The sequence below is a fragment of the Rhinopithecus roxellana genome, chromosome 15 (genome assembly GCF_007565055.1).
Source record: "Rhinopithecus roxellana isolate Shanxi Qingling chromosome 15, ASM756505v1, whole genome shotgun sequence".
Taxonomy (NCBI): domain Eukaryota; kingdom Metazoa; phylum Chordata; class Mammalia; order Primates; family Cercopithecidae; genus Rhinopithecus; species Rhinopithecus roxellana.
Genome location: NC_044563.1, coordinates 57252261 through 57264484, shown reverse-complemented (window position 1 = coordinate 57264484; position 12224 = coordinate 57252261). Strand labels below are relative to the sequence as shown.

The window sequence follows — 12224 nt, the reverse complement described above, 5'->3', positions numbered from 1 at the left end:
GGTCTCAGCTAAGCTACCACCCTCTCCAGGGTGTGCTTCCTGTGTAAGGCTGAGTCAGGGGCCTGTCCTATGAGGTCATATTCAGCACTCTCGTGTTTCTCTCATTGGCTGTGTTAGCTAGTCCCGTCTAACTCCATATCCATCTAAGCCCAGCCTCCTCCCTCCCTACTGGACTATATGCTCCAGAGGCTAGGCAGTGTCTGAGCCACCTCTATACCCTCCAGCAAATAGCACAGAGACACACTAGGCCTCGGTAATGTTTGGTGAGCAGATGAGTGAATAAGTAAAAGAAGAACAGATGGCATCCAATGAGGGGACTGAGCTTTGGCCAGCCATGTTGTAGCCCTCAAAAGCTGAATTGACAGGGACCTCTGAAATCTTCTTCTACGACTTTGTCTCACTGTTATATGTAAACTATATATTATAATCTCCAGGACCATGTGCTGGCCTAGAATGGAGGGCCTCTCAGCCACAAGATGAATATATTTCTATGGCTAACCTGTCCCGAAGTAACTCAATTCTGAAAACATAAGTACTAAATGAAGTGAAGCAGAACCTTGTTAAAGGAGCAGTCTGCTCTACCGCAAACTTGGCCATTCTGTGGGTTAGAACCTCTACGCTACGGTTTATACAAGTAATCTCTCTTGGTATGCCACAAAAGCCTACATGCCAAAGATGCATGTTATAATATCCTGTATATACACTGGCTAATGGTGGGTCACAAATATGGCTCCAAGCTGCCTATAAGCCAACACAAAGAAAGAAACATGATTCATTGCATGAGTCACAGCACCTGTAAGTTAGGAATGAACCAGCTTCTTGGGAAAACCATTACAATCCCTGGCATTGAAACTTAAGAAATGTCTTTTGTAGGCTTTTGTGATGGGAACTCAGTGTCACACAATGAATTATATACCCACAAAATTACATGGCAAATTTGAAACCAATTTCATAAGGCAATTTTCTATTTTTTTGAGACAGAGTCTCGCTCTGTCTCCCAGGCTGGAGTGCACCGGCACGATCTTGGCTCACTGCAACCTCCGCCTCCGGGATTCAAGCAATTCTCTGCCTCAGCCTCCCGAGTAGCTGGGATTACAGGCACCCGCCACCATTTACAGCTAATTTTTTGTATTTTTAGTAGAGATGGGGTTTCACCATCTTGGCCAGGCTGGTCTTGAGCTCCTGACCTCATGATCCACCTGCCTTGGCCTCCCAAAGTGCTGGGATTACAGACGTGAGCCACCATGCCTGGCCCATAAGGCAACTTTCTTTAATTCATGTCAAATGGGACAAGGACAATATAAAATTTGTAGCAAAAGTTTGTGTCTGAATATTGTTTCTACCCAATAAATCCTTGTCTGACCCTCCTCTCCCTCCTTCCATGTGACCAGATTTCCAGTCCCTAGGGACTCTGGAGGTACAAGAGACAAACCACAACAGACAGGTGCACCATCTCAAGTCTGGCTTACGCCAATCACATCTTTGCTGGCGGACCTCACCTTGGAGAACTTCAGGCCACTGACATTAACAGTGCACAGATCTGATGGCTTCCTCACACAGTGGTGCTTTAGCTGGAACATAATACAAAGAGTTGGCTCTTAAGGCCCCTACAAAGTTTAATCTATTATCGTTCAGCCTTCTCTTTTTGGGCAATCTTTTATACTTGTCATAATTTGTTTGCTTGTTCATTCATTCATTCATTGTTCATCCATTCATTCACCAAATATTTACCAAACACTAAACTGGGCCATAAGCTTTGCTGAATACATTAACAAACTGGCCGGGCACGATGGCTCAAGCCTGTAATCCCAGCACTCTGGGAGGCCGAGGCGGGCGGATCACGAGGTCAGGAGATCGAGACCATCCTGGCTAACACGGTGAAACCCCGTTTCTACTAAAAAAAAAATATAAAAAACTAGCCGGGCGAGGTGGCGGGTGCCTGTAGTCCCAGCTACTCGGGAGGCTGAGGCAGAAGAATAGCATAAACCCGGGAGGTGGAGCTTGCAGTGAGCTGAGATCCGGCCACTGCGCTCCAGCTTGGGCGACAGAGTGAGACTCCGTCTCAAAAAAAAAAAAAAAAACAAAAAAAAAACAAATACATTAACAAACTTCCTCCTAATCCTAACTAAGCCCTTTGACATAAGTAAGATTATCTCCCCTTTTTAATGAGAAAAACAAGGTTAAAAGAGGTAATGTGCCTTGCCAAAAAATGGTACCACAGTTAGCAAGTGACAGATCTTACTAATCCAAATCTGTAATCACTAAACTCTACGCACTTTTGACTACCTATGTCACCTGACATAATTTAAAAGTTAGAGGTAAATTTTAGCTATAGAGCTTCCATCTATATTTAATCAAACTTCATTCTTTTTTTGCTAATTATTTATTTATGGTACCCACTATATTTAGGCACTAAAAGGCATTGGGAAGACAATGAAGAAAAAGCAGAGACATTCCATAACCTTATAGAGCTTACAGTGTCATGGGAAGCCAAGTAGCAAGTACGTATTTATAAATGTGATAAATATTTTAAAGGAGAAATTCAAGATGCTATAAGAGATATAACAGGAGGTCCTAACTTCAGTCTGAACGAGGAAATATTTACTTGAGGAAGTAATATTTCAGAGACCTAAGAGCTAAATAGGTCTCACAAAAGTGGGTAGTAGGGATTATGAAGTCTACCAAGGCAGGAAAAAGCAAGGTGCTTCTGAGAGGATGAAAAACAAGATAAGGTTAGTGAGATGGCCATGAGATCATGAGTCCACGCTGGCTCTACAAAGGAGTGTGGATTTTATCCTACAACAAATGGAAAGCAGATTTTTAGTAGGGGGCTGATAGTAATTTTATAAAAATTGTAACATCAGCTACACATAGACATATCAGACAGATTACATCACATAGATGAGAAGACAGGAGAGGAAGGGGAAAGACCAATGTACCAGATTGGTTAATTACTTTCCTAATAACCACTACTCTTCCTTGTAAAAGAACACCAGTGTTATTCACATTTCTCCAAATGGAATGTTCTTAAGCCACAGCTCCAAGCAATAAGTCTTGATCTGTATAAACCAATCATGGAGGTCTCATTCCCCTAACTCATAACTGTTCAGGTATGTGATATAGGTCTAGATAATGAGACACTGGCTGCTTGGGGTTGGGGAGGGGGACCAGTTTTGGAAAGCATTTTCTTACTTCTGAAAAGACATTAGACAGTAACAATCCCTTCTGAAAAGACATTAGACAGTAGCAATCCCTTCTCTACCTCAGGATGTTATCTTCTGTATGTGATGACCAGAATTGCTGCAGCCATCTCAGGATCACGAAGGCAATCAGTCCAAGAGGACAAGGTAACATGTAAAATGGCACAGTAGAAAGACAGAAGGAACCCAAGCCTTGCAAGACATCATTAATCCAGTAAATTAATCTACCCTAAACAATGCCTCTGGCTTTTCAGGTGACATAAAAGCATCCTAATTGGCTCACAACAGATAGAAAATGTTTGAATTAGTCCAATAAGAGATGATGGTGGCCCAGATGAGGGTCATGACAGTCGAGACGAGAAAACAGATTTGAAAACTATTTTGTAAAAGTGCCAGGACTTGGTAAAAGTTGGGGTGGGGACAGTGTGGGAGAGGCAAATGTCAAGGAAAACCTCAGGTACTGGCTTGGCGATGGGGTAGATAGTAGTGCCAACAGAGAGAGTAAAGTAGATACTGGAAAAGAGGTCTGTTTTGGGATTTGGAGTAGGAGCATTGGTGCTGTGATTCAACTGTCAATGAAACATTCAAGTGAAACCATCCAATAGGCAGAGTGGATACCCCATAACTCTGAGAAACATCCCTATTGCTCCTGCCTCCCACAGTGGCAAAAGTCGTATTTATTGAATGTGGGAATGTATAAGTATTTGGAAACAATGGAAGAAAAAAAGGCCACTACAGGAAGTGTTTCTGCCCCTCCTCAGTATTATTATTTCAGTCCTCCTCATTCCCAATGAGAAGTGGACATAATAATGAAACTGATTCCACAGGACTGCAAAAAGCTTATACTACCCACTTGAAGTGAGATGAAACCAACAAAGGTCTCTTTCAACATCTGATCTGTGCAAATACCCATCTCTTGGGAACCACAGCAGAATCTGGAAACAAAGCAGGCAGCCAGGGAGTTCTTAGGGAGCTATAAGAACTGGACAGTACATTAATATTGATTTACAAAATATATCCTTCTTAGCAAAGCCATTGAGGCATTTCTCAGAGCAGACGTGAAACTACCTGGCTGGTTTCCAACACAACCACCCCAGTCCTCTTTGTAAAGCCTGCCCCAGGCACTAAGTAGTATCTGGTCAGCTCCCCTAGCTTTCAGCCAAACACTAAAGTCAAAGGACAAAGTCTGTGGGAGAGCAGGATCTCCCCAGTCCCACTCAATTCTGTAGAGATCGCCCCAATGAGCAGAGCAGGAATCTCTCAACCCTACTAGGTGCTGGAATGCAATTTTCAATTGACTGTTTCCCCTGACCTGCTCCTTTGCCTCTCCAACTCAGTAAGAGTTTTTACCTCACATAATGTAAAAGTACAGGCTTTGGAGTCAGTAGACCAGAGTTCTAACCCTGGATCAGCCATTTACTAGCTGTGGAACCTCAGCCAAGGCAAATTACCTCTTGGAGCCTCAGTTTTCCCAACTGCCCAATGGCAACAACACAAAAGGGATGACAATACCTATCTCACTAGGTAGCTATCAAGAAAGCTTCACATGTCAAGAAACTTTTGGGTCCCTTCATTATCCTGGCTGTATTCAATTTGCCAATATCACTCTAATAGTTTGGAGTAGACTGGGGGTAGTTGTGCCAGAGCAGGGTAAATCCTTCCCCACTTCCTCCATACCCTAGCTGATGTGCCGGCCACTCCAGGATGCATTTACTCTCACCAGAAAAGCCTGGTCCAGGATACGTCCAGGAAGGTCCACCTGATTTTCCCGGCGAGACCCTTTCTTCCCCCTGAACTCAAAAGAAGTCACCTTCAGGCTTTCCCGACGTTCAGCCTGTGCTCCAACCAAACCCTTGGGCTTCTTCTTGAGGTTACCTTTCTGAACCACTAACCAGTGTCCTTGGCCTGTTGAGAAAATTAAAACAGTGAAAAGGGGAAAACTACAAAGTTACAACGAGTGCAATTATAGACTTTGTTTATAATACTAAAACTCAAAATAGCTCCTGATTACCTAACATGCACCAGACACAGGACTGCAACTGGGGGCAGGGGAGATATCTACCTAGGTATGTCATTTAATTGACCTCTAAACCCAGTGAAAAACATGTTACTGTCATTATTTTATAGATGAAAAGGCTGCGACAAAAGGAGGTGGAATGACTTGCCCAATTCCTTCCTTCACATTTTTTATCTCCAAATTCTATTATTCCTTCAAAAACTAAGATCAAGTATTTCCTGTTCTGTGTAGTCTTCCCTTTTGCCCCTCAGTAGAGCTGATTGCTCTTTCTCACGCATGCCAGTTACTCTTCTACTGGTCATCTCTTGAGTAATGCCTAATGTGTGACCTCAATTCAAGGGTTCCATCTTCCCAAACCTCTATCAGTACACAGAAAAGATGCTGTTAGAAACTCAGAATAAGAAAATGTAGGACAGTTTGCATTTAAAAAAAAAAAACCTAATAATACATGTCTACTGTAGAAAGAATTTTAAAATGTGCATAAGCAAAAAGAATATGAGGTTCACTAGTAAGCCCTCCAAACAAAAATCATAACATATTTTGGAATCTGTTCTTTCTTGCACCAGCAGTTTATTCATGGCATGGTATTCATTGCAATCTTTAATTCTTTTATTTGTTCACTTATTTGTCTGTCTCCTTCTCTAGAGCGGAAGCTCCGTAAGAGCAGGGACTTTATCTGACTCATTCATCTCAGTATTCCCAAGGCCTGCACAGAGCTTACCACATCGTGACTGTTGCTGAACAAACGACTGAATGAACTCTGTCCTATAACCCCTGCCCACACAGTCATCCATTCCTATCTTTTCTGAGCATCTACTTTATGCTGGGAACTGGGAGTATGAGAATGAATAAAAAGGAAGCCCTAACTCAAAGGAGTCATAATAATATAACATCTTATACACAATAGTATAATAATAATATAAAGGGTGCTGTGGGAACGAGCTTTGTGCCTCTAACCACTGGCTATCTTCTGGGAAAGCCGACTATCCCTGCCTCAGGGACTTGCCCCGGCTCATACAGCACAGCTGCCCATCCTGCTTCTTGGATGCAGTTCCTGTCCTGTGTCTCATATGAGCCATTTCCCATTTCCATTATGGGACTGATAACTCCAGTTACCCCATTTCCCAGGGCTGCCCTCATCTGGGGCATGGACTTTGCTTCTACTTTATCCTATCTTCATATCCCTGACTGCTAGGGACCTCAGCCTGAGTTGGTGCCAAAATCCCTAACAAGGCCAGAAAGGAAGGCTCAGAGCATGTCAGGAGATCAACAGGAGAAAAAAGAGACTATGTAAATATCCTGTTTCTCATCATACTTTTACCCACTTATTCTAGTATCCATGATGGTTAATTTTATGCATCAACTTTGCTAAGCTATAATATGCAGTTATTCAATCAAACACTAATCTAGGTGTTGCTGTGATGGTATTTTGTAGATGTAATTAAGTATTTACAGTAAGTTGATGTTAAGTTAAAGAGACTATCCTTGGTAATGTGGGTGCCCTCACCCAATGAATTGAAAGACATTAAGAGCAAAACAGGTTTCCTAGAGGAAGAAGAAATTTTGCTTTAACACAACAACTTCAGCTCCTCCCCAGGGGTTTCCAGCTTGCCAGCCTGCCCTACAAATTTCAGACTTGCATCCCCCACAATCACATGAAGTCAATTCCTTGAAAAAAAAATCTGTCTACCCACCTACCTATCTCCTACTAGTCCTGTTTATCTCCTACCAGTTCTATTTCTCTGAAGAACTCTAATGCAACATCCTATAAGGGTTCTTACCTACAAAAATTATTACTGTAGTGTTTGAATAGTGACTTTCTATTTCCCTCATTCCTTCTACATTTTCTAGTTGGAATTCTACTATAAGAAAGAGCTGGCTGGGAGTGGTGGCTCATGCCTGTAATCCTAGCACTTTGGGAGGCCGAGGCAGGTGGATCACTTGCGGTCAGGAGTTTGAGACCAGCCTGGCCATCATGGTGAAACCCCATCTCTATAAAAAATACAAAAATTAGCTGGGCATGGTGGCAAGTGCCTGTAATTCCAACTACTCAGGAGGCTGGGCAGGAGAATCACTTGAACCTGGGAGGCAAAGGTTGCAGTGAGCCGAGACTGCACCGCTGCACTCCAGCCTGGACAACAGAGAGAGACTCCATCTCAAAAAAAGAAAAGAAAGAGCTATTTTGTTTCCCCCACATATTTACATATTCAAGTATTCATTTACGTTAGTAGACTCATGAATATTTGTTGTTCCATGATCTACAACCTAATTCCGCCATTATTTATTTCATTGCTCGAACTGTCCCACCTTTGGTGATTGGGAGCACCTTCAAGTCGGCTGTGTCCTTTCAACATGCCCCATTATTTTTCTGAGCACTTCTTTACTTCTGGCACCACAAGATACTCCAACTCAACTTGTATTTTTTCTGCCCTAGTCCTGCAAACAGCTATTTCTCCAAGAAGCCCATGCTGTTTTCATTGGAGAATGGTATTTAGAAACCAAGATGTAGATACTAGGTATGCTTTTTGCTGCTGAGGTGTCATTGCTGTTAGTGGACTGGGAAATACACATATGTACACTAAGACATATAGATATATACAACTATATTTATTTCTGTAGCTATCCATCTATGTGTGTCTGTGTGTGTGTGAGAGATAGATAGAGAGAGAGAGAGAGAGAGAGAGAGAGACACAAAGAGATAAACTATGAGTTCATACTGATAGTTCCCTTTGAAGGTGTCTGATAGGTAGGTGGCCAGGGAAAGTCTCTGTGTGAAAAACAAAATCACTCTAGAGAAGCAGAAAGGACAGGCAGGAAGAGAAGGTTCTTCCAATATTCCATCTACAGAGTGACCAACAAGTTACAACATCTGGAGTAAACAAGGTGTACTTCTCCTTTGCCCTACCCTTTCTTTTTTTTTTTTTTTTTTTTTTTTTTTTGAGACGGAGTCTCGCTCTGTTGCCCGGGCTGGAGTGCAGTGGCCGGATCTCAGCTCACTGCAAGCTCCACCTCCCGGGTTTTACGCCATTCTCTCAGCCTCCCGAGTAGCTGGGACTACAGGCGCCCGCCACCTCACCCGGCTAGATTTTTGTATTTTTTAGTAGAGACGGGGTTTCACCGTGCTAGCCAGGATGGTCTCGATCTCCCGACCTCGTGATCCGCCCGTCTCGGCCTCCCAAAGTGCTGGGATTACAGGCTTGAGCCACCGCACCCGGCCTGCCCTACCCTTTCAAAGCAACTAATCCAATCCAGAGAACCCATACTTAGTGTTCCACCTATAGGGTTCTTATTACGGCAATTCCCCGCTCTGGGGAATTTTTTAACTAGATAAATACTTGAAAATCTACCTAGCAGAGTCAAATTTAAGCCATTTTATTAAGGAGTTTGGCAGACTATAATCACTCACCAAATAAGAAATACAGACAGGAAGACAGCTCACGAGAGGAGAGGCGCTGAGGACTAGGGTAGTCAGACATGGCTTACTGGAAGAAGTAGAAAAAAAGCTGGGATTTGTGTGATGGGAAGAGTTTGGCTAACAAGAATGAGGGCTGGAACATTCAGGGCAAATAAAAAAGCTATGTGAAAAGCGAGCACCGTGGAATAGAGCATAAAGAAGGAAATGGGTTGTCGCAGAGGGTAAGAGCAGGTTAAACTCAGAATGACACAGAATGCCAGTTAAAAGAGTTAGCAATGAGAAGTTACTGAACAGAAGGGGCACTGTGGTTAAAGGTGCACTTTAGAAGTCCCATGGAGGCTACCAGGACTGGAGGGGGAAGGACTGGGTAGAGCAGGGAACAGCAGTGAAGGGGTTGGAGAAGAACAAGTAGATGTGAGATGGTCTAAAGCAGGAGCTAGGTACGAGGAAAAGGTATCAACTTGAGAAGTCACCTGACCTTCCTCTGGCACACGAAGCAGGTTTCTGGCTGGAAAGCAGTTGTTCAGGTAAGGCTTCCCATCATCCAGCTTGTAGATTCCTGAGGAGGCCATCTCCCTGAGCGCCAGGCAAGGAAAGCAAGGAAGCAGAAGAGTGAAAAGACACAGCGGAGCACTCTTACTCCAGTGCAGCTCGTGAGCCCACCAGGACCACCACACCCTGCACACACCCTGCCTCTGACACCTGGAGGCCCCACTGCTCTTCCTTCAGAAATGGGCTGGCTGTTTATATGAAGAGGGAAACAAGACCCTGGGTTTTTCAGTTCAAATCAATCCTAACCCAACAGAACCCTAGAAAGAACATGATCCTCGGGCTCAGACAGACTTGGTTTGAATCCTGGCTCTGTCTTTCCTTGCTCTGTGACTGGGCAAGTTACTCTACTCCTCCGAACTTCAGTTTCCTCACCTGCAAAATGGGGGTTATAATACCTAACTTAAAAGACAAATAAGTGAGAAAGATAGTGCCTGATACATATTAAGTCTGTGCTAGAAGTTTTCTTTGTTTTAACAGAGTTCGGAGAAGGGGCTCACATTTTAGAGACAATAGTGTACAAATAATGAGACTTGAACTGGATAGATAGTATTTGAGGGATGAATTGAGTTTTCTGATAGACAGAAGGATAAACATTCCAAACAGCAAGGGCCACAGGAGGGGCATAGTTGTGCACAGTAAAGAAACAATGTGACCCAAGAAGGAGAGGGATGTATGTTTGGTAGTCTTGAACAATAAAGTTGGATAGGAAGGATGGTGCCTGCTCCTAAAGGGCTTGGGGTACCAGGCTAGGAGCTCAGGCTTCATCTTGTAGGTGACTGGAAGCTATGGATAATTTCTGAGCTGGACAGAACCATAATCCAAGCTGTGCTTTAGAAAGAGAGATCTGACAAAAATAACAGTAGGTGAAAGCAGCTCCCAGTGGCAACTGGAATTGCAGGTAGGGGAGTATTGCAGCAACCCAGGGATAAGCTGATGAGAGTTCATGTTAATAAACTAAAGAATTAAAAAAAAAAGGATGGACAGGAAAAAAGGAATGAGAAAGGGAGGAACAGAAAAGAAAAAGAGGAGCAAGACCAATTAGAAGTATGAGCATTTCATGTGTGGACACAGCCTAGGCAACACAGTGAGACCCTATCTCTACAAAAAATTTAAAAAATTAGCCAGCATGGTGGTACAAGCCTGTGGTCTCAGCTACTCAGGAGGCTGAAGTGGGAGGATCGCTTAAGCCCAGGAGTCCAGGCTGCAGTGAGCCATGATCATGCCTGGGTGACAGTGAGACCCCATATTAAAAAAAAAAAAAAAATGTGAGGACAAAGGAGGACAAGGCCCTGGAGGATCCACAAAAGAAAATAATTTTAGAGAAGTAGGAGAACTGGGGGGTGGAGAGTGGGAGCTGCCAGGTAAGCCAAGGTAAGAGAAAACTCTATGAAAGAGGCAGGGAAGTCAGGCAAGGTGAGGACCGAAAATAGGCCATGAGAAAGTAGGAGGTCAGTTTCGAAGAAGGGTGGAGTTAAAGTCAGACTTTATGTATGAAAGAGTGAATGGAAGGCGAGGGAATACAAAAAGTGAATATAAGCAGGTTTTTCAAGAAACTTGATTGTGAAAGGGAGGAGAAAAGCAAGACAGCAGTGAGATGGAAGGTAAAATTGAGAGATGGGTGATATCAGGGCCAGTGCTGGGGGAAGGTGAGCAAGGTGCCTAAGGAACACCTGGGGGACATGTGCTCTCTCTCAGAGTTGTGCAAATGCAGTGTCAGCACTTGGCCTCCACCCTAGTCCTAGCCCTGGCAGACAGAGTCACTACCGAGAATAAATTCTGGAAGCTCATTGCATGGGTTCAGATCCTAGCTATGCCACTTACTAGCTGTCTGGCCTTGAGCAAGTTACTTTTCTATGCCTTGGCTTTTTCGTCTGTGAAATGTAGACAGTAAGTGCACCTACTTCATAGGGCTGTTTTGATGATTACAGGAGAAAACGCCTTAGTATCTGGCACATGGCTAACTCATGCTGCTCATTTTCCATTACTATGCTATTAACAGGATGAGAAAGGCTTGACTACATCTGTAGCCTGAGAGGAAGGAGCCAGTAGGGGAGGAAAGACTGACAATGCAGGAGAGAGATGGGCAGACCTGCAAAGCCATCCCTGAGAAGGCAAGAAGAAGGGCACCTAGCATCCAGGGGAGGAGTTCCCTCACTGAGGATGAGAGAGGGCAGGCTCCCTCAGGGACAGTTGTGATGGGAGACAGATCTCAAATATCCCGAGTGTTCCATTTCCCTAACACCTAGAGAATAAAAAGAGCACAAAAGAAATAACCTTCCATTTTCTATCTGCTATGGGGTGGCTCCCAGAGACTCGCCAATACCAATTTACAGTGAGTCAGAAATTCTTTAGGGGTGTGTGTGTGTGTGTGTGTGTGTGTGTGCGCGCGCGCACCCGTGCATGCATGCACATGCAAAAAAGCTGGAAAGAGAATATAGTTCTGACTAGGGTATGACTCAGTCTTTTCTTCATCAAATTATTATTCTCTTCAGAGAAACAGGCATAAAAACGGTTCCTCAAAGGAATAGATAGCCCTAATCACAACTGCACTTACCATTTGTCATTCACAGATTGTTCACCACAGTCTGATGTCAAACCTTGGAAAAACCTACATTTTACCCAGGACTTGCAAACACAAATGGTTACAGGAGTTGGGCAGGCCATGTGAGTGAGTGAAGAAAGCTGGAGGCGAGGGGAAGAAAGTAGAAGGAGGGAGTGTGTGTGTGTGTCAGAGAGAGAGAGAGAGTGCACATGCTCATAGAGGCAGCAACTAGTCAGCTCTTACCAATTGCTGCCATACAGAAACCTAAGTCATTGTTGCCAGATCTTCACATTTTTTTCAAGGAAAGTCTGCCTTATATATGAAATCTCCTATTTGAGGGTTGGCAACTAGTTTGCCATTTTAAAACAATGTGCAGGCCAAACCAAACACCTGAGAGCCAGATTCAACTCCAGGCTACATTTGTTTTTTCTGATAGATCTTTTTTTTTTTCTTTTGAGACAGCGTCTCACTTTGTCACCCAGGCTACAGTATAGTGGC

General features: G+C 43.7%; 1 protein-coding gene across 3 annotated transcripts in view; it reads right to left on the bottom strand.

Annotated features, from left to right (window-relative positions):
- XRRA1 (X-ray radiation resistance associated 1) overlaps positions 1 to 12224 on the bottom strand; it is a 99456-nt gene that overhangs the window by 79548 nt on the left and 7684 nt on the right. For 2 of the 3 annotated variants that reach the window (XM_030917414.1, XM_030917415.1), the window contains exons 3-4: positions 9111 to 9208; positions 4921 to 5105 (exon numbers count right to left, since the gene is read on the bottom strand). In XM_030917414.1, coding sequence (XP_030773274.1) covers positions 4921 to 5105; positions 9111 to 9204 — 279 coding nt within the window. In that variant the 5' untranslated portion in view covers positions 9205 to 9208. Of the gene's footprint in view, positions 1 to 1499; positions 1572 to 4920; positions 5106 to 9110; positions 9209 to 12224 lie in introns of all 3 variants that reach the window. The other variant, XM_030917413.1, reaches the window with a different exon arrangement.